At 51.7% G+C, this 21,481-nt stretch overlaps 3 protein-coding genes across 3 annotated transcripts; 2 read left to right on the forward strand and 1 right to left on the reverse strand.

Annotated features, from left to right (window-relative positions):
- Window positions 1–2,330: 2,330 nt before the first annotated feature.
- GCG54_00000362 (Acetylxylan esterase 2) lies at window positions 2,331–3,216 on the forward strand (the record flags this gene model as incomplete). The annotated part of the gene is made up of 4 exons (XM_045400502.1): window positions 2,331–2,669; window positions 2,718–2,808; window positions 2,861–2,940; window positions 3,004–3,216. The coding sequence occupies 4 exons, from the start codon at window positions 2,331–2,333 to the stop codon at window positions 3,214–3,216; spliced, it is 723 nt and encodes a 240-aa protein (XP_045269477.1).
- Window positions 3,217–4,393: 1,177 nt separating this feature from the next.
- On the reverse strand, window positions 4,394–7,738 carry GCG54_00000363 (uncharacterized protein; the record flags this gene model as incomplete). Its single annotated transcript, XM_045400503.1, is given in 11 exon segments — window positions 4,394–5,304; window positions 5,361–5,626; window positions 5,687–5,880; window positions 5,935–6,200; window positions 6,258–6,982; window positions 7,040–7,187; window positions 7,236–7,302; window positions 7,354–7,461; window positions 7,493–7,605; window positions 7,653–7,705; window positions 7,719–7,738. 11 exon segments carry the CDS (start codon window positions 7,736–7,738, stop codon window positions 4,394–4,396), a joined length of 2,871 nt encoding a protein of 956 aa, XP_045269478.1.
- A 6,551-nt stretch (window positions 7,739–14,289) lies between these two features.
- GCG54_00000364 (Quinate permease) lies at window positions 14,290–16,309 on the forward strand (the record flags this gene model as incomplete). Its single annotated transcript, XM_045400504.1, is given in 5 exon segments — window positions 14,290–14,400; window positions 14,417–15,106; window positions 15,226–15,517; window positions 15,568–16,136; window positions 16,196–16,309. The coding sequence occupies 5 exon segments, from the start codon at window positions 14,290–14,292 to the stop codon at window positions 16,307–16,309; spliced, it is 1,776 nt and encodes a 591-aa protein (XP_045269479.1).
- Between the last annotated feature and the right edge of the window lie 5,172 nt (window positions 16,310–21,481).

A 21,481-nucleotide genomic window follows, 5' to 3' on the forward strand; every position in this document is an offset into this window, starting at 1 on the left:
TACCGCCATTAACTCTAACGAACAGGGTGAAGCTGTAACAAGCAGAATCAGCTTCAGTTAACTCGAAATTTAACCGCGAGATGGCGAAGATTTGCCCCTTCCTATCTCGTCAACGGCAGGACAACACCTTGGATTTCGGCGCCACCCTCATGTGGCCCTCTTAATAGAAGGCCTCGTTGAAATTTTCAGAGCGAATGCTTTTCTGACCCTGTCCCCTGGTCGAGTTGATCATCTCATCGTCTCCAAGATCTCGTGTTCATACCCCCACTAACGTATCCAATTGTCAGCACAGTTTCCAGCTTATAGAGTGCCCTTAACACGAGCTGGGTGGTTATACCGAGATGAATCAAGGCTATGGCTCCTGGATCCATCAGGGGCCCGAATCGCTCGGAGACCTTAGTGAGAGCACTCCCAGGATAATATTGCTGGCAAGGGTTTATGCCATGATCAAGCAACCGGGGCGCCATGATCCATAGGGACAAGTTAACCAGACACATCTCAGGCCAATTTCGCCAAAACCGGAGCTCAGACTTCCTCGGCTCAGACTCTCTCGGCTCAGACTGCCTCGGATCCCTTGTTTGAACCATTGTTGTCCAAAAATGACCGTCTGGCGTCCAGGCCTCTCCATTTTCTGGAGACTGCTTATAGACACGCACTCTGGCGTAAAACGGGGCGACCTCACCCGATCCACGAGGTGGTACATGAAGCCATGATGCAGAGCAACAGCTGTTCTGGCGCCATACAACATCAAGAAAGAAATGCCGGGGAATCTTCTTTTTTAAAACTTCCGTCTCGTCGTGGATTTGGCGGTTGACTAACATCATGGCCAATGCGAAGTTGAATGTGTGCTCGAGCTGCTGATTAGGCCGTGTTGGAATTGTAGCCTGGCACTTCGCTGCCATCTTCCACTCCGACGTTTTGGGGCTGGGATTATCTTGGTAATCCTCTCTGGAGTTTCGAAGCTGTTGCGGATAGCTAATGATAGTATGATAAATGATTTCATCGCGAAGCTCGCGCGGGAGTCCCAGAAGCGTCGGCGTCGGCCTCATTTTGAGCTTCGTGTTACGGATTTGTGGGAGTGTGACCATGAAAGCCTTACGGGAGTTTCATGACCGCGAAAAACCTTTCCGTAATAAAAAAATCTACAATGACCTTGATGTTCGAGTGTGTGGTCAGCTGACCCACTTCTGTACACATAGTATCAAGTAGTTAAAGGCGATCAAGGTGTCGGATCGCCGCAGTCAAACCAGTATGTCTGGCTGCCTGGCCCGACTATATTTTCAATCTGTAGGATTCTGGAATACCTCCAGTAACCGGCCGAGCAACGTCCGGAGACTCGGCCCTCCGGTACACTGGCACGCTGTTGGGCTCACCGAGGTAGCTATCATGACAACAAAGTAAAGTCTCTCTCTTGGTTAAGCGATGTCTGCAAGCGACCCTGCACAGCTGGGATGAACACCGCCTCCAGCGTCCTGCCCGACACTTCGATTCAACCAGTCGCATTTCTCATCGCCAAGCCTCCCCGACGTCAAGGGTCCAGGTCGAAGGCCATCCCAGCAAATGTTTAGACTGCCCATTGATCCATCGAACGGCCCATGGCGTGAATCATAACTGCTACCAACCAGTCGCATCTCCCGGATCCGTTCTCCACGAGGCTAACGCTCGCCCGGGCCAACGAACCATGAAGCCGATCATCCGCCGTCCGTTTTGTCTTTTCTTTCCAAGCAGCTGGGAATCTCCAAGGTCTCGGAAAAAAAAGACTGTTGGTCCGTGATTGGGTGAAGCACGCAGGAAAAAGTGAAACACGCCACACTGAGACCTAGCCGCCCGCCGCCGTTGGCTCTCCCATTCTCCGTCAAACGTTCGGCCGAGAAGCCGAATAGCTTGTTTGGGCCTTCGCTTCCTCTTCCATTTTGAGATGCGCACTCCAACGGCTGGGATGCCCCCGCCATGAAGAAGCATTTTGCGGCGGAAAGCCTGTGTTTCTCAGCCATTCTGCTGCTCTACTCACCGACGCTCCTTGCATTTCCCGTCGCAAATGAGCTCAAATGGGGTGAAAAGGCCTCGGTTAGATCTGGGCCCGCGATGGAGATGAGGTCGTCTCGATCGTGTCATGGCCTCCTCGGGCTGACGGGTGCCATCGCAAGTTGCCATGCAGTCAGTATAAGAATGCCCAGCATCGCATTCCCTCATCCCATCTTGATTTTGGCTTCGGCAGACTAGCTAGGAAAATCAGCGTGACATCCTCCCAAACTCTTTTTCGTGTTCGTTTTCTGCCCACGTTTCTGAAAACCACGTTTTTGACCCCTTCCTTCGTTCGATAATTCAAGATGGTTGCCTCGCCGGTCGTGGCTTTAGGCTTTCTTGGCGCCTTGCAAGGCGCCGGCAGTCCGCTCGTACAGCGACAGGCTACCGGCTGCGCGACGGGCGTGCACATGATTGTCGCTCGTGCGAGTACCGAGAGGCCCGGGACGGGCATCATCGGCGAGGTCGCGACCAAGGTCCAGGCCCAGATCCCCGGGTCCGATATCACACCAGTCGACTATCCGGCGCAGCTGAACCCTTACCAGCCGTCTCAAAAGGCCGGAGTTGATGCCATGACGAAGCTAGTCCAGGATTACGCGAAGCAATGCCCGCAGACGAAGATGGTGTTGATGGGCTACTCCCAGGTAAGATGGTTTTGTCTAGCTGGATGACAGAAGCTAACAGCGACGTAGGGAGCGCACGTCACGGCCGATGTCCTCTGCGGAACGAGCGAATCTGGGTTCGCAGCCACGCCAGCCCAAGCGGCCGATGTCACCGATAAGAGTGCGTATAATGGTGTTGACAACTGGGCAGAAAAGGTCTAACTCTAGCATAGTCTCTGCCGTCGTGCTCATGGGCGATCCCAGCCACGTTGTTGGCCAACCTTTCAACACGGGAACAAGCCAGAAGGATGGCGTAAGTATACCCGGCGGAAAGATCAAACGGAGAAACAAAGTTGGCTAACGGATACATCCGCAGGTCTTCCCAAGACAGGACAACGCCGCATGTGGCGCGGTTGCCAGCAAGATGACCTCCTTCTGCGATACCGGCGACCCATTCTGCGACAGCGGAGCCAACCTTCAGGTTCACCTGGGATACGTGACCAGGAATGGAGACGATGCAGTCAAGTTTATCGTGGATAAGGTTAACGGCGCAGGAGCTGCGGGTGGAGCGAAGAACACTACTGCTTGACTAGGAGACGCAGGGGCCGGCAGGTCTAGCCTGTTGTGTTTCCAGTATCATATCTTGCTGCTGGCACAGATTGTTGGATTCGTTCTGCTGGCAGCCGCTTGAGCTCAGATCAGGATCAGTACAAAACGTAGTTATATACCAAACACGCACAAGTAATCGTTACCATGAGTCCCTCTAAACGGCGAGAAGACTTTAGAGGTTTCCCTGCCCAGTTCACGAAGTCGTCAGACACCTACCCAAAGGGTCTCAGGAGGTGTCATCTGCACTACACTCGTTTGAACTGTTTGCAACATACGTGCCTCAGTTTGGATAGAGTGCAGCTTGACCCAAGGAAATTGGTATAGTCGATGTTGTTTAACTTATGGTTGACTTGGTAGACATCTCATTTACACAGGTGGAAGCCTGGAGTTATGTGAAACGTCCTTCGCAATCGAGTTTATCTATCCCCTTAGCGTCAGACTCACCCACCACTATGTTCACATTCTCGTCCTTGTCCGCCTTAGCTTTGACGATCAAATTCCAGTCCTTCGAATTACTCAGGCCTGCACCAGCCCCAACCAATTGTTCAGCTGAGGGTGGCGAGGATTTCAAGGCAGGAACGATGAGATCCTCAAGATCTGACCACGGGATAACACTCAGAACCCTCCACGCGGTCTTGCACGCTCCTTAGTAACGAATGCCATCAAATGTCGTATCCCCATGCTTCCTGCATAGATCCCGATGACCTCTAAATAGATATAGATCATTGAAAAGACGAAGTACAAGGTGGTACCTGAATGACCTGATCCGTATCCGTATACTTCCGTGGTAAGATGAATCGCTGAGGGTGCCTAGCATAGATTGACGATCCGATCATAGTGGGTATTGTGAACGTGACTCTCATTTGACTAAGTCGTACTGAGAACGATTTATGTTTCGGCCGTATGGTTTGCTCAGATTTAGCGAGGTTCAGGTTTTCCCTGTCTTTATAGTACGCAGGTAGGTGAAGTAGCCAGAAGGAGTTCCTCATCCCAATCCTGCTGATGATAACGTAGATGCAAGGTAGGTAGTACGTCGCTAGTACGTCGCTGAATAGAATCAAGGCAATGGTCATGAAGAGAAGAAATATAGAGCATTATTGTGACCATGTCGTTGCCTGTAATCACCTATTTATCGCAAATGACCACTACGAGCGAAGTCAACGGTTATTCCCATCCTCGAAATCCTTCAATTCCCCCTTGAACAACTTCATATCCTTTTCATCCTCCGAAATCGCCAGAGAAAGAGATGAAATACTGTTCTTCCCAAGGGTCATTTTGTCATCCAAGTCTAACTCAGTGACTACGCCTGGCTGAAATCTGTATTCCCGAAGAATGTCCCTCAAACCCTCACGATACTTCGGCAACGTCTTCCTCGAGTAAGCCTCGAAAGCCCTCTTAGAGAACCAAGGGACAAGATCGTTGACAGCGCCATGAACGGCTCGCTTGCGAGACTTTTCGATCTCGACGCCATCTTTCGTGGTCTTAATTTTACTCTTCAAGTACATGGCTGCAACTGCTGTGATATTCTCCTTAGTAACCCCTTTGCCATACTGGCTGAAAGCCTGGTTCAAGATGAGGATCAGATCACAGGCGCACTTGAGAATCATCCGCACCGCTGCTGGTGCTTCGAGAAGTGGAGCTCCGAGGGCAAGCGGGATACCACCAACCACTGTGGTACAGGTGAGGCAGATAGCACCACCCCAGATGATCAAGGATTGGCTCAGACTCATAGCCATGAACGGCGCTAGATTTTTCCAGACGACGCCAGAAAGCACATCGTTTATATCGCCGACGCTGGCTTTTGGGATGCCAAAAGACCCATGCGCAATCTCTTGACAGAGCAACTTTGAGATGGTTGGTGTGGTTATGGCTGAGACGACTCCAGTCCCGAGACCAACTCCCGCAGCAGCTACGGTTGCCCTGAGCAGCTTAAGCGTCTTTTCAATGGCCTGGTTCATTTTTGCGTCGATATCCGGGATCTGAGCAGCCACCATCGCCTCAGATACTATTGGGCTGCTAAAGCTTTCCATTGTCATTTGGATCAATGCCTTGATGGAGTCTTGGTCATCTGTGGCATAGCTAATCAGTACCTAGATCTAGGGTGAGACTCGTTGGGGTACATACCCTTGGAGACGAAAGCGACTTTAGCTTTGAGCTCTGGCCAGAATGGAGAGGTCTCTGGCTCTTCGGCAAACTTCTGTCTGAAGATAGCTTCTCGTGCCGAAAGCAATTCCATTTCATTCATTTGGCCCCGATTGAAAAGTAGATACTTGTCCTTCTTGGTACCGACAACCACAACTGGTGTCAAGGGGCAAATGTCAATAACTTCTTGCAATACATTCGCCAGCGCCGACTGAACTGGGCGGTCTGTGTCCGTGTCGATGCACAGCCTGGGATACATCGGTTAGATGTTATAGGATACTTGGCACACAGTTGGGGAGTTCACTCACCATATCGCATGAAGGTTCTGCTTGATGTCTGGTTTACCGGACCTCGCTTTTAGAAACTTCTTGAATGCAGAGACCTCTTTGCTGTTGCCTGCCTGGAAACCTTCGGAGTCGTGAATAATGATGCCCGGGTGCAGATCCGACTCAAAGGCCTCCTCAATATCATGCTCGCCTCGTTGGTTGGAGTTCTCCTGAGTCTATCATCTATGTCAGCGCTGGGATAGTACAACAAACTCCACGAATCAACCTACCATTGCAATGCCAAAGACACGGTTGAGAAGCGTAGATTTCCCAACCCCAGTGTTACCACAGATCAGGATCCTGCAACTCGTGGACACCAAGAAGTCCCGGCGCCAGGGATCGAAGCTCGCTTCCACCTTTTCTGAGAGATACTTCAAGCTGTCGCGGAATGATTCCAAGTGATCCATTAAATTGCCAAGAGCTTTGGGTATACCCAGGGTAGGATAACAATCGACTAAGAAGTAGACAGATGGGTGTATCACCGTTCCGTTGGTAGCTAAGGGAGCAAGTCAGCAGGGTCTAAACCTCTGCACAAGGGTGCATGTGAACTCACAAACGTCACTGTATCCCTTCAAGTAACCGCGTCTCTGAGTGTCGAAAATATGCCTATTTCCCAGCGCGAAGCCCTTGAATCCCTTATTCACAAGGACTTCATGCGTAGACCGAATCTTCTGCTCGCCGTTCGGCCCCACACGTCTCTGGAGTCTCCGTCTTGGGACCTGCTGCAAGTTCCCGTGATTGTGCGATTGCCGGAGATCGTACATCGTGATCTCAATCCCGCTGGAGTATCTAAACGTCCATGGTTCAGTCTTGATAAGACTCTCTGGAACATCGGCCTCCAAGACTTTGTCTCCAAGGTCAGCAAGTTTCGGGGGCTTGGGGAAGGCAAGGTCCATAGGACTATCAATCAGGCCCTTGATATAATCAGGAGGATCATAGTCGAGGATTAGGCCCTCAGCCATGCTCTCAATCATCATCCACTGGAGAGGATACAGTGACAGCCCGTCGTGATCAGCCCCGCCACCCATGTCTGCATGTGCACCCACGAACCATGCCTGGATGCAGCGGTGACTGTCCCGCTTGACATTGGTATTCTGAATCGGATCGATCGGAAGCAGAGGGAAGGTCTTTCGCTCTTCGTTCAAGGCTAAGGCGTGTCGAATCTCATTGGTGAAGCTTAGATCGGATATGTCGACAGTGTCTTTGCCGAAGGTCATCTGAACAGTGTCGAATAGGCCAAGGAATCTGATCTTTGGGGGGTCTCGCGTGTTTTCACGGCTATCAATCTTCGTCAGGATGGCGCTGAAAAAAATGAAGGAACGCAACACCACTCACCGCCACCGAAACTCCTGCCCAGCAAATCCAGTCCTCCGGCGCCTTACTCCAAAGCTTTTGATTGCCTTCCACATTGAAGTATCCTTCACATTTAGAGCTTCGCGCATCGTGGTATTGTTCAGGAGCACGGAAACGGCCCGAACGACATCTGTATGTCCGTCAACTCAGCTCAGTCCCCTATGAATGCACCTCTTACATGCTCCACGGCTGAAACCGAACAACCACACTTCGTCGTGCTTTGATTCAATCTCTCGACAGCAGTACTAACTTCATTTAGCAAAGAAACAGCCCACTGAACACATGGCGTGACTTACTGCGTAAACCTCTTGGATCTGCTCTTCGCAACCTTTCCCAGTCATTCCATCGTTGAATCTGTTCAGTGGCATCTTGTTGGTACCGATTCCGGGGAAATACTTCGCAATCTGTAGACAGTCAGCTACAAGCAAAGCATACCAAATACGGAAGCCTTGCCTGTTCAACTTCATTTCCGTCTCCATCTTTTGTCTTCCCAATCTTAACCGAGGCGTAGATACGGAACACATTGCTGTTATTGCCGTGGCCATGGCCTGTATACGATTTAGCTGTGTGCTTTGTCATGTACACTGACCCTTACCTTCGCGTCCATCCTCGTTGAACCAAGTGCCGTCCACGCAGACGACAATCCTCCTGTAGCTTTGACGGCCGGCTCAGCTTTTCCATGGCGATAAGTGAAATCTGGGCCGAGGATGTGAAACACGCAAAGAAGAGAAATATCAAACAGACTCCAAAAGTTGAGAGAAACTGGCCAGGCAACAGCTTTATCATTGAGTTGACGAGCTCATCCCACGTTCAGAATTTTAGCCTGCCGCGCGGGACCCCCATTCAAGATGATACTTGCTGCTCTGTGCGACGATACTGAAGGCAGGCTGCAATGGGGCTGCCTTGGCACGCAGCACTCACTCCAAACGAGCCAATCACCGGCATTGGATCTCCCATCAGCTGAACCATTCACAAAAAGTGGTCATTCTCTCCAGTCGCTGGGTGGTGGGTAGCTCGATACTTCACGCCAATAATTTACGCGGCTTACATGCTGACAAAAGCATATGCCTGGAGATAATGCTCCTCGGAAGCCACCTACGCAAAGGGTGACCATATCTGGCTCTTGTATGTCACGATCCAAGGTGGAGGGCTGTAAAGTTGAGTTGGGGGCTGGCGGTAGGTGTGGCTCGACGAGGCTCTGGGATTCTTCCCCTGTATCATGCAACATTTTGATTGGATCAAAGAACGACTTTCTCTCTCAGCAGACCGTGATTACGGCATATGCATGTTCCGTATTTACACACAATACTTCCTGAGCCAACCCTCACCGTGATGCATTCCAAGGCAGCGGCGCAGGATTTCAGCCGCCCCGGACTTCAGTAAAGCCCGACTCGGAGGTACGGGCAGTCTTTGACCGTTGATTTAGAAGCTATCAGAAATCCTTATCAAGTAATTTGCCCCTCTCTTCTGGCTTACGGCAAGATGTTGGCTGTCACATGCTAGCCCAGACATGACTTTCACGCGACGTTCTTGGTGCCTTAACCTCGCCGAAACGCTGGTCTGGCTTTTGGTAGAGCTCGTCGCGCTTTGTGATGTTCCGTGGCCCAGGAGATATGATCATACACCTGAACACATCGAAACGTCATCGTCAAGGAAAAGACTAAAGATTAAGTACGGGGTACAGAGATGTGAAGGTAGACGAGGAGAGAAGCATATCCATTCAGAGGATAGTTTTTCGATTGGTGACCACAACAGACTCAGTATGCAAATATGCACGCATTGTGGAGTTGGTAGCCGAAATTTGCGCCTCAAGCGACAAAACGTCGTTCCATTTATGGTTACCTATTGGCATGTCTGGTAAAGGCTTTCATGACCACCTTTGGGCACTAGCCATGGAGTGCTTGTTTTGTGCTTGTTTGACACAATTGTTTGTAAAAGTGAACGGCATACCGTCATCAAACTGTGTTCCCGTTATGAGCTTATTCTCCATCTCTAACTCTCGAGACAGAAGCTCATCACAACTGGACCGACGTCGGGGGCTTGTACATGTCCGACTCGATGGCTTTCGTACGAGAATGGGGGCAAACGGTGGGAGATGACAGCTCATTCGCATCCATGGATGCCGGCTTTGGGCGACTATGAGGGGACCGTGGGGCAAATTCATCAAGGCGAGCTGCAATAGCTATAGTCCTTGAACTGTCAGGTAGTGTTCTTCGAAACAAGAAGTGGAATGAAGGGTGCTGGGAGATTCTTACGGAAACTTGCCTGACTTCGTAAATGTTAGCTATGACAAAGTCAATCAAAAGGGAGCCTCAAACGAAGAAATTTCGACAGACAGAAGAAAGACCTAGTGCCCCTAGGGAACATTTCCACCGCATTCGCTGATTCCATTCAAAACCTGAACGATGATAAGGTCCCGTCGGACGGATGTCGGCAGGCAAGGAGGTCATTAAAGTTGGAGGCGTGTTGAACCTCCGAGCCAGAGTTTGAGTTTGGCAACAGCTCAAGATTGTCGAAAGTCGAACTATCGACAAGGTCAAGAGCCATTGATTGACAAGCTCAAGACGAAAGTCACGTCCAGATCATGTCGTCAGAAGCGGCAATTGGTTCTGGACTTGAAGGTAGACCAGACTTGAGGTTTGCGGAGACTAAACGAAAGAACCAGAAACCTGAAGACGCGACGCCTAGCGGGACGACGCGACGCTATCCCAAGTAGCAAAGAAACGCGGACCCCGAGCTGCAGGCCTCGGCGACCATGCAACAATGTCCTGGCCCCTGCCGGAATCCGCCTACGGGACGCGGTACCGCTAGTGCAACCAGAACCACACTTGAGTACTCACCGCGTAGCTGGCATCGGGCCCCTTTTCCATCTCTCCTGCAAGGCAAGGTAGTCGGGCTGAAAGGTGGGTGACTACATGAAGTGGGTGGCCCACTAAAAGCATATGCAAACCGCAAAAACTGGAGGGAATGTGGAATTAGAAATTCCGAATGCAGGGTGAGCTGCAATGTAGGCTCGATCCGGTCGATGTGTATGCCCCAGCCTTCTCGCTACACGATCTTGGCTTGAATGTGGCCTTCAAAGGGTTGTCAGGGGTAAGGCATCGAAACGTACTAGAGGCGCTTGCATTTGTTGATCCGAAGCTTTTGAAGGGCCGTGAACCAAGATGTCTAATAAACGAGGAGAAAAACGGTTAGTGCCTGAGGGGACTGTTTCCAGCACCGCGGATCTGTCCACACTTCGGGGGGCATGGAGGGTAGTACCCCGGTCTTCTTTCAGGAAAGGTGATCCGTTAGCGCCACGTCACTTAAGGCCACATCAGGAAATTTGGCATCACTTCTCTTGGGGTATTCGTAGGCAGAGATGCTGAAGGCTGGACTGGGAGTAGTTGGCGGAAGACGTTGCCGTAAAGCAGTCTGCATTGGTCTGTTGGAACCCCAAACTGCGCCGTCGTCGAGGTGCACATCGCTGCAGCCGAATTCCGATCTGTGAACATGGATTTGACGGTCTCGCATTCAACTGACTTTCGACATCTGGGTGGCTATCGATAGCTGGCAAGGATCCAACATGGCCAGCTTGGCTCTCCAGCTTCGTGGGTGCTTCCTCAGATCCAGTTCTCGACACCAGAGTGTGCTGTGCCGCTGGAACACATGCAAAGGCGCCGAGACAAGACGGCTTTTCGGAGCGAACCCTGCAATAGCAAAACCAAAACCGCAGGTCACATGTCTTGGCTTGAATACTGCCATGGGTTTATGCCGGCCGGGAGAACTGGTAGTAAGACGTCGTTCATGAGTGGTGAGTCGAGGCTGTAGAGAGACGATTCTTCGTACGGCCACAGCGCCACGCACACCCGATTTTCCTCCAAGTCGGAACGCGGCCGAGGCTTGCCACGGGGATCGCCGAGGCCGATCCTGCTGATGGGCGCATACCAGAGGTTACAATGATCTACGCATGCTTGGCTTCCATGCTGAAAGCTCATCCACGAGCTTAGATGGAGCTTGATTTTAGAGCTAAGTTTGGATGTTGGCTCTACAATCTTCCAAATAATAGCTATCGATCTTAGTTGTCACCAAAGACCTCAAAGGCTTGCCATGCCTACTTCTCCCGAGGCGAAGCCCCCAAGCTGGACGAGGGCCTATGCAAGGCGATCTTCTTCCGCCATCACTGGCAAATTGCCTTCGAAATCTTGATGAATATCATTCAGGTGAAGCGCCTTCACTTGCGATACACCATGAAACAGCCACTTAGAAGTTTCTCATCGCGAAGCGATACCCGCCTGCCGGTCGTAAGCCATGGGGGCGTCCGACATCGCCGTCAGTGTGCTTGATCCATTGCTGGCAGCTTTCGGTCGTAGGATCCGTCCCGCACGCTCACCAGCGGCACAGCAGCGCAGCTTTCGGGTCCGTCGTCCTGAGATGAAGGCGGCCGGTAGGGCGCTTTCCTCCGTCACAGCAAGCGGCAGCGTGGCGTTGGATCACGGCCCGGACAAGCAGGTAGGACGAGGTCTGGAGAGCGAAAACGAATGTGGCTGGACTTAAATGGCGGGAACAGGTGCAAGAGGAGAATGCCCCAACGTCGGCCTCCTCCCAGGTCTCAGGTGAGCAGCGAGCTAACGAGACGACTGAAGCAGCATGTGTGGGGAGTGGAAGGACAATGGTCTGACTAACAGACATGGATGTCTGGCAGCAAGAGCCGTGTTGACGGGTCGCGTGTGAGTCCTGGTGCCTCGTGTATTGTCGGGCCTTTTCGCAGGGCGGGATTCCACCACTCAATGTGGACCATTCACACGTCTTCGAGGCTGCTTGGGAGAGGGTATCAAAAATAAGGAACAGGATGCCTTTGCCGGTGGCTTGCAGCGGCAGGAAACCATTGAAGGAACCGACAGAAGCGCACGCCCTATCAGACGGCGAACATGGCTTGTACACGCCCGTTGGATTTGGGGGCGTGATACATCGATTCTTCGAGCCCGAGTCGATGGAGCGGGAGGTGAGCACTTGGCGGCCAGGTCGAAGTAGACGATGGAGGTCAAGGGCGTGTGGGTGGGCAAGGGATCGTGGAGACTGGCTGCCTTAGCTCGCGTCGACAGGGTCTAGAGGCGCTGACCGGGCTGGGCTGCCGCTTTGAGCAGAAATTTAGGGCGGAGGAAGGCGGCCCGTCAACCAGATAGGCATAGCGTGGCGGACTCATGGAAGGGAGGGACTTTGAGAGGGGAGTAGGAGAAGGTCATGGGCAATTGTCAAGTCGATCATGTAGTTTGATGGTTTCCTGTCGATGTGGCTGGGACAATTTGAGGAGGAAGAAGAGAGATTAAACTTCCACGTTCATTTTCTCAACTGCTAGCAAAGAGCGAAAGGTCGTCAGCTTCTCTTGCTGTTCTTTGGACTTCATCTGTGTTGTGACAGGGATGTACTATCGTAAACACATACTGTGAGTATGACAAACAGGCCAACTGTAAGTACTCTTGTTAGCAACAAACATGCGGAAGCGAGATGAGACGACATTTCTTAGCGTCTGCTCAGAGAAACATTAGCAGCAAAGTCGCCCAAGACAGAGACCGCCGCTAGAGTGACAGCCGTCCGTCGTTGGCCCTGAGGCCACATGGAAAGACGGCCCGGTTGGAGAAGACGTTTGCTCCTCTCATTTGGATTCCCTGCCATCTCTTTTGGGTTTGGTGGCCTCTTTCTCCAGATCTCCTCCAGCTTTTCTCTCCACCATCTCACCTGTCCCCGACCAACCCAAACGCCGCCACGCCCGCCGTGTGCCTTGATGCGACTGGCTCGTGTTTTCGGCTTTGGACTTCGAGATCCCGGGCAAGCGCTTTCACGGAGCCAGATGATGATTCGATTCCCACAAATGTTCCTGATGTGTTGAGAGAAGCTATTGCCAACAACAAAAATATCTCCGAACAGCTGAGTCGCGGCGCATCACAGTCACGCATGGAATCGCAATACCCCCGGACATGTGCTATTGCCATTGGCAACGCAACCCGGCCAACTCGAGGCAAGACGGGCAGCATCTCCACACGCCCACACACTCCCCCAGATTCAGCAAAACCTTCTTTTGGGCGCTTCTCCAGCGCGTCTCCATCAGGCTGGTGCGAGAAACGGAGAGCAGCACAGCATCTGTAAACACCCCAGTCTTTGCGGAGCACTTCGACCCGCTGATCCGGTGAGGACTCAAAGGCCGCAACCATGTTTCTCTGTCAATCTGCCCAACGCCATTGACAGTTCAGTCAATGTCGTTGGCTTTTTTTCACCAAACACAGGTGTACCATGTCGACTTGGCTTGCCGGCCCGCGTCGTCTCTTCGTCTCGCGTTGACAGGTTAGCTGGACAGTGACCCATTAACGCCCCTGGCACAACGGCACAGCACTGAATGAGCCAGCCAGCAAGCCGTCGACGAGTTGGGGATTCGGGGTTGCGTCCACGCTAATTCAAGCGCGCAGCACACACAACCCAGTTCCCCAGGTGTCCCTCATGGTTTCTAGATGAGTTGCCTCGATGCCCACTCAATCTAATTCACATTGATTGCGACGCAGCCACCAAGACCATCAACGAGGGACTCTTGGTACCTGCCAAGCAGTGTCACGCTCCAAGACAGCCACACCTAAATTCTTCAAGAAAGTCTGTGATTCTAGTCGTAGGCGAGAACCGGCAACACCGTACACATAACCGGCCGTCTACTCTGCCCATCTGTCGGATGCTGATGGACTGGGCCCAGTGGCAATCAGCACCGCACATTGCATAGAGCAGGGGGGCCGTACCAACAAGGGGTGTGAGCAGTTCGAGGGTGGTGCAACCAACGATCTGCTGCCCAGCCAGTATAAGCAAAGTCCAAGTATTACAGGCCTGCCGCCCTTTCGGTCCCATGTGGGAGTGGCCCGTCCTTCCACCTGCCCACCCCTCCCATGCATGGGAGGGTAGGCTCGAAACGGCCGACCTAAGGATGGGCAATTGGAAGTTGGGGTGCGTTCTTGCGAGCTACCGCGTCTCTCCATCGGAATCCTACTCCTCATCCCGTCTCCCAGGGACCAAGACGCCGAAAATCATAAAACCTCAGCCTGTCCCGCGATCCCTGGCTGGTTCGTCTTGAGTTTCCCATCCTCACCCTCATCCCTCTCCACCGCAACATCCAAAACCACAGTACAGACTGTGGTAGTCGGCAACTGCAGCTCTCCTCAGAGTGCCAATACTTGAACGAGGAAGTTCTCGGCGGCTTGCCACCAACAGCCAAGATGGCCGAAAAGGTTGACTCCGTCAACATCTCACCCCACCATGTCGACCATGACTCCGACAAGGCAAGCCAAGCCTCCATTGCTGCCGCGGAAACATGGACGTCTGCTAACGTGCTTGACTTTACAGAAGGAAGTCGAGACCAAGGTGGTCACCGGCTCCGAGGCCTTCAACGAGGCCATGATCAAGGAGCCGCCCAGTGCCTGGACCAAGGCTCAGATCCTGATCTACGCCTTCTCTCTCGTTGGTTTCTTCTGTTCCACCATGAACGGATACGACGGTTCCCTCATCAACAACTTGCTGCAAAACCCCTCTTTCAAGGCGCGCTACGGAGCCGAGAACGACGGTATCTGGGCCGGTATCATCTCTTCCATCTACCAGATCGGTGGTGTCGTCGCTCTTCCCTTCGTCGGTCCGGCTCTTGACACCTGGGGTCGCCGCATCGGTATGCTCATCGGAGCCAGCATCATCATCATCGGAACGGTTATCCAGGCCACCGCTAACGGCACCGGCCAGTTCATGGGCGGCCGTTTCCTCCTCGGTTTCGGTGTCTCCATTGCAGCTTCTGCCGGTCCCATGTACGTCGTCGAAATCAACCACCCCGCTTACCGCGGTGTCGTCGGTGCCATGTACAACACCCTCTGGTTCTCTGGTGCGATTGTTGCTTCCGGCACTGCACGAGGTGCCCTGGAAATCCATGGTGGTAAGTACCGATATCTTTCCGATCCTTCTTTCATTCATTCCTTTCTTGTCGTTGTCTTCCCTGTTTGTATGGCTACGGGGTGGGGCCGTGAGCGGTGGGGCCGGCGAATTGAAGCCGTCACAACAACAACCCAGCCCCAGACTCATGATCAACTTCACAACACCATCTTCATCGCTCCGTACACTCGGCTAACTATTTTTTCGATTCCTCGTGGCGATTGATCACCTGGCTCCAGTGCTTGTTCTCTGGTTTAATCGTTCTTTTCTGCATGTGGCTGCCCGAGTCCCCTCGGTGGTTGTTCGTCAACAACAAAAAGGACCAAGCCACTGCAGTGCTCACTAAGTACCACGGCAACGGCAACCCCGACTCCCCCTGGGTAAAGCTGCAACTGCACGAGTATGAAGAGCTTCTTGACATGGACGGTGCTGACAAGCGCTGGTGGGATTACCGCGCTCTCTTCCGCAACCGCGCCTCTGTCTACCGTCTTTGCTGCAACATGTGCGTGTCCATCTTTGGTCAATGGGCTGGTAAGTTGTTTCCTCAAGCATATGAGAGACTTGACTAATTATTGTTTCAGGAAACGCTGTTCTGTCTTACTTCCTCGGTTCCGTCCTCGACACCGCCGGCTACACGCACCCCATCCAGCAGGCCAACATCACCCTTATCAACTCATGCCAACAATTTGCCTGCGCCATCTTCGGTGCCCTGTTTGTCGACAAGGTCGGACGTCGCCCGCTCCTTCTCTTCTCCTTCTCCGCCTGCACTGTCGTTTGGCTCGGCATGACCATTGCCTCCGGCATTCTTCACCAGTCCGAGACCATCAACGCTGATGGCGACTCCGAGTTCCACAACGCGGCCGCATCGCAAGCCTGCTTGGCCATGATCTTCCTCTTCGGTTCCGTGTACTCCGTCGGTATCACTCCCCTCCAGGCTCTTTACCCCGTTGAGGTTCTTTCCTTCGAGATGCGTGCCAAGGGTATGGCCTTCTCCAACTTGGCTGTCAACGCCGCCGGTCTCCTCAACCAGTTTGCCTGGCCCGTCTCCATGCAGAAAATCGCCTGGAAGACCTACATTATCTTCACCGTTTGGGATTTTGTTCAAACGGCCATCATTTACTTGTACATTCCCGAGACCAAGGGCCGTACCGTAAGCTCTCATTTCCCCTTGCTTGGCTTAAAGGCAGCCTTACTAACCCTCTAAAACAGCTCGAGGAACTCGACCACATCTTCGCCGCCAAGAACCCCGTCAAGGAGTCCACCCAGAAGAAGGAGGTTGCCGTCGACCGCTACGGCGACGTCGTCAACGTCCAGAACGTCTAAATCTGAGACGCCTCTTACCGCGGTGGTGAAATTGTCTAAGCGAGCAAGCGAGCGAGCGAGTTGTGTTGATGGTTTCTTATTGCTGTTGGATATCCCTTTAATGTCACGAGGACACGGAGACTTTGGAGACGTGCGGTCTACTTTTGCATAGCTGAAGAGTGTAAGCGCTCGAAGCCGTTGTGGCGGCTATTGGGTGCGGCCCTCTTCAAGCCAACTCTTCTCTACCTACATACCATACCAATATACCGTGCCGTATACCCTGAATCCAGACGTTGCATTGAATTTGACCATTCTTTCGTTAGCTAACAACTGGTCGTGCTGACTCTGCGCGTGAAAGAAAATTCCTTGGCTAGCTGAGGGTTTGTCAGATGCTACGCCACAGGCTTTGCAGGTCTTATTGCCACCTCATAAATCCCACGGCATTTCATAATGCCGCTCTCGGGGCTTGGCTGACTTCGTGTGGGGAAGTTGTTGAAATGAGGCGGGGGGTTGCGTTGGGTGTGCGTGTGACCTGAGTGCGCGGTGGTCAGCTTAGACGGCTACATTACCGAAAGAGGTCTTGCTATTCGGTCGGGTAGTAAGTATCAACCACTATAGGGACGACAATGACAAAATCAACGACGACAACGACGACGAGGACGATATCAATCACACTGAACGACAACATTAACAACAACAATAGCGACGGCGAGGATAGTAGTAGAGATAGGGACTAGAAGAGTAATAGGGACGATAGAGACGATAGGGATAATAAAAGCGATAGAGATAATAGGGATAATCAAAACGATAGAGACTATAGGGATAATAAAACTCTTAGACTAAACAGACTATTAAACTAACATAAGTGTAGATCTCTGCTCTCCTGATCAGAAGTATTCACGTAGACAGTAAAACTACACTAAGAGCAGTAAGTTTACTAGAGAATAAGAAGAATTATCACTTAGGGTTAGTGTGGCAATAGAATAGACAAGTCGCTTTTTAATTGAAATTGAGACGTCCTATTTTTTATATGCTAAGGTAACTACTTTTCCTGTGGCTATGATCTAATCACTTTGTCGTTATTATCGCCTTTGTTGTTGTCTTTGTTTTTATTGTTATTATCTTCGTCTTCGTCGTCTTCGTCGTCTTCGCCGCCTTTATTATCTTTATCGTCGTTATTATTATCTTCTATTGCTATCGCTATTTCTATCTCTATTATAACTTGTATTATTATCCTTATTGTCGTCTTTATGACGACTATTATTACTATAGCTATCAATAGAAGTAAGTAAGTGAATAGGAAATACAGCCGCACAGGGGAAATTAAGCGATCTCTTGGAATTACGCGGTGATTATTTGTTTTCTTAGCGATCAATACTATCGCAGCGGATTCTCACTCACATACACAAAGTCTGACCAACTGAACATTAACAATCCTCGACTTTGAATTTTCCTCTTAGGTTAATGCTTTGCGTTCTGAGGTGGCTATCATTCATTTATTTGAGTTGATTTTGGACCTATTTACTTATGGGTGACGAAGTCGGACTCTGTACCTCACCGTGGTGTCACCTGGGAACTTTCAGCGAAAGAATGCTAAATCAGAGACGCAAAGATTTTTTCGATCCGCGTGTCATTTTCAATCACGCACGCGTGACAATCGCAGTAGAGCACGAGACCATTGAGGGTGTTGCTCATTCGGTCAATGTTCTGAAGGTTGACTGATGCCTGCGTCAATGCCCGGTGAATACCTGGCATTATCCTTCTCATCACGAAGGATGCCTCCAGCCAAGGCTGGAGATGGCTTCAGTCTTGGCTGGAGATGCCGACCGACAGAAGACATTCGACCGACAGAAATTATTCGACCGGCAGAAGCCCAGCGAGCGATCAGCAGAAGCCCCTCGACCAACAGAAGCCCAGAGACCGACAAGTTGAGCGCCTCATACATGATCTCTCTACCTTTCCCGCCTCAGCTCTACTCTACCTCAACTTCGCCCTTCTTCAGACGTTCCATCGATGGCATCTCTGCTCGGCTCTATCTCCACATCTCCCTCCTTCAGGCAGTCTATCAACGGCATCTCTTCTCAGCTTCACCTCTGCATCTCCCCCTCTCCAGACATTCTGTCGATGGCAACTCTGCTCAGACATGCCTGCTCATCTTCACTACAACCCTGTGGACGGAGCCACTACTTTCATCGTCGTTTACCCAGAAACTCAGCGCATTTGGACCTTTCACACAATGGGCTCCATGAATCGCACCCTAGACTATGGTTGCCCGGAACATATCCGTTACAACGATGCAAGATAGCTTTTGCCGTTGAATTCCATGGTTTGCGCAGGGATGGATGCAGTGAGTTGCCGAGTGCTGCCTTTTATCTTCCCGGAACAACATTGCTGACATCACAGGACTACAGACACATCGCAGCGCCCGGCTTATCCAAAGTATGTGGTTACAGGATTGCTGTTGAACGGTTACGACTCAAGTCTGATTCTACACACGAAGTTCCCCTCCTTTGGTACAGCGAAAATGGCATATCCTGGACGCTTTCGCGAGAAGGGTGGCTGTCGCGCATCAACGGATTTTGGACAACACTTCGTGGCAAATCGAACTCTACAATATCCATGGATGTCATCACTGCGAGCTATGACGAAAGGCATGGACCTGAGCGGGCCTCGAAGATTGACTTAGCAAGGTCTGCATTGGCAAGAAGGAGCAACACTTGGAGTTGTGTCTACGCATACATTGATGGCGAGATCTGTTTGAAGAGGATTGGTTGGGCTATTACAACTCGAGGGAAAGACAAGAGAGAAGGAAAAGAGGACAGGGGAAAGGAAGAAGCAAGGACAAGAGAGGGAAAAAAACAAAAAGAAAAAAAAAAGACCAAAGAAAGAAAAAAAGAAGAAGGGTGCGGAAAGAAAACAAAAGATCCAACAGGAAGGATGCGAAGCAAAGAGCAATGGAATCAGTGATGAGCCGGGAGTGAGGCAGATGCCATGGAGAGAAGGACACACAAGCATCGGGTATCGGTAGGAGAAGACGACAGGGAGCAATGGGTAGATGAGGGAGTCGGGCACCAGCTGCTGGGAAGGGATTGAAGCGGGAACGGGGTTGATTGGAAGTCCTTGAGGCGCCGCATGGGTATGTTGGGAAGGGGCATATCTGAGGCAAGGCGGAGGAAAACATGGGAGACGGCGACAGGCGACTGGACTTGGTCGCATCAAGGCACCCACCACGAAAAAACACGAGTACGGGCACGCATCCAGCACCACAACAACCACCACAGCTCGATCACATCATGGAATCCATCACGAGCCAGCGCGAACACGAGCAGGCATCCAACTGCACAACAACCAGCGCAGCTCGATCGCATCATGACATCCACCGCGAGCCTGCAAGCACACAGGCGCTCAAGTCGCAATATTGAAGCCTTCTAGGATAGGTGCAAAGACAGGTAGGCGATACTACTGAGATTTCAACCACATGCTGTTGCTGACTCTTATTTTTCTCAGGTCCATCACCTTTCCACGATCATCGAACCGACAGCCCCCTACCAAATCACTGAGCTCACTCGACGAGAAACAGTCGCGTGGTCGGGTTCAACGAGTATCACATCTTGTTGCCACACTTTCCCACGAGAGCCAAAATTTTCAACGCGCAAGCTGTATCGACCTTTCCCCCACAACGGTCGACAATCCGAAGTCGACTCCCGTTCAAAAGACATGCTCATTCACAGCCGACGGCAACCACGCTTGAACCGGTTCGCGCTATTTCCTGTGTTAAGAAACTACATACGTCTGGATTGTTTCTACTCGCTGTCACCATCCGTCCACTGCCACCTCGCCATGCGAAGCACTGGGTCCTCGTTGACACTAGGATTCATGCTCATGGAGAGCGTTTGTCGAAGTTACGAACACTACGATTTGCTCCTGCTACACCAAGCAAAACCAGGTTACTCCTGCGCTCATCATCAGGAGCAATCTCTCGACAACTACATTGCTATGTCGTCGTCTGCATCACGTCGCAGGGTATCCCCCTAGCCGGCCGCTACTACGTCGTCAAGAGTCGCGGCCATTTCTTCCCTTCTAAATTTCCTTCTTCGCTGTTTGCCGGGGGCGCCCCTTGTTGACTGCCGTATGACTCCCACGGGAAAATATTCGAGGGCCAGGATGGCTCACCAAGAAACCTCTATAGTCACCTATGGGGGTATGTGAAGAGAGCGCGAATCGCCTTATTTATAGGGGCAGGTATCTCCCTCTTCACACTACCACAGCCCATTACTCCTTCAACATCAAAATATCGCTACTATACTACGTCGACACTTTCTATCGCCGCTGCCCCGAGAGCAGCGATAGCCTCTTTACAATCGCCCAAAAGAACCAGGATGAAGTGTGCAGACTTTTGCGCACACGACCTATTCCCCTCTCGGGCATAACCATCTCACCGTGATTGATGTGCCTGGCATCTTCAGAACGGCGACGTCTGGGTGGACCACGGACGAGGACATAACATGGGTCAAAAGCATGGCCCAGAGCTACATGAAAAGCCCGAGAACCACCACCCTCGCTGTATGGGGGTCCAAAGGATGGCCAGGGCTACATGCAAAGCCCGAGAACCATCATCTTTGCTGTAGTTCCGTGCAACGTCGACATCGCCACCCAAGAGATCATCACCATGGCGCAAGCATTCGACCCCGAGGGAGTCCAAACGATGGGTGTTCTCATCAAGCGGCAATGCAACAAGTTGTCTGCGAGCTCATCGAAGGAAAGCGATTTCCACTGTGTCGCCGCGTTTCAAAGCTACCCTGTTACCGATACAACGCGATCCAGATGGAATTCAAGGTCACGGAATTGCGCCCTTGTGGCAAGGAGCCTGAATGACATGCCACTCCCTTCATAGATCATAGCTAGTCGAATATATAGTCTCGTCAACTTCACAACCCCCTGCTCTCGTTGTCTGAGTTCGTTAAGTTCTGTCTAAACGTGACAGACCACGAATTACGCAAGCGTTCGGCTCACGTAAAGCCACCTCAGCTACCTCTGCCACCTTCTAGAGGGCATCTCACCCTCGCGGAACCGTCTCTGAGGGAGTTGGACGCGCCTTTCCCGAATCCCAAGAAGCATCAACCCGACCCATCCGTGACAGCGTCCATCTCGCAATCCTCAGTATTTGCGCCTAGCAGTATGCGCCTCGAATAA

The sequence above is a fragment of the Colletotrichum gloeosporioides genome (assembly GCF_011800055.1).
Source record: "Colletotrichum gloeosporioides strain Lc1 chromosome Unknown consensus_12, whole genome shotgun sequence".
Lineage (NCBI taxonomy): Eukaryota > Fungi > Ascomycota > Sordariomycetes > Glomerellales > Glomerellaceae > Colletotrichum > Colletotrichum gloeosporioides.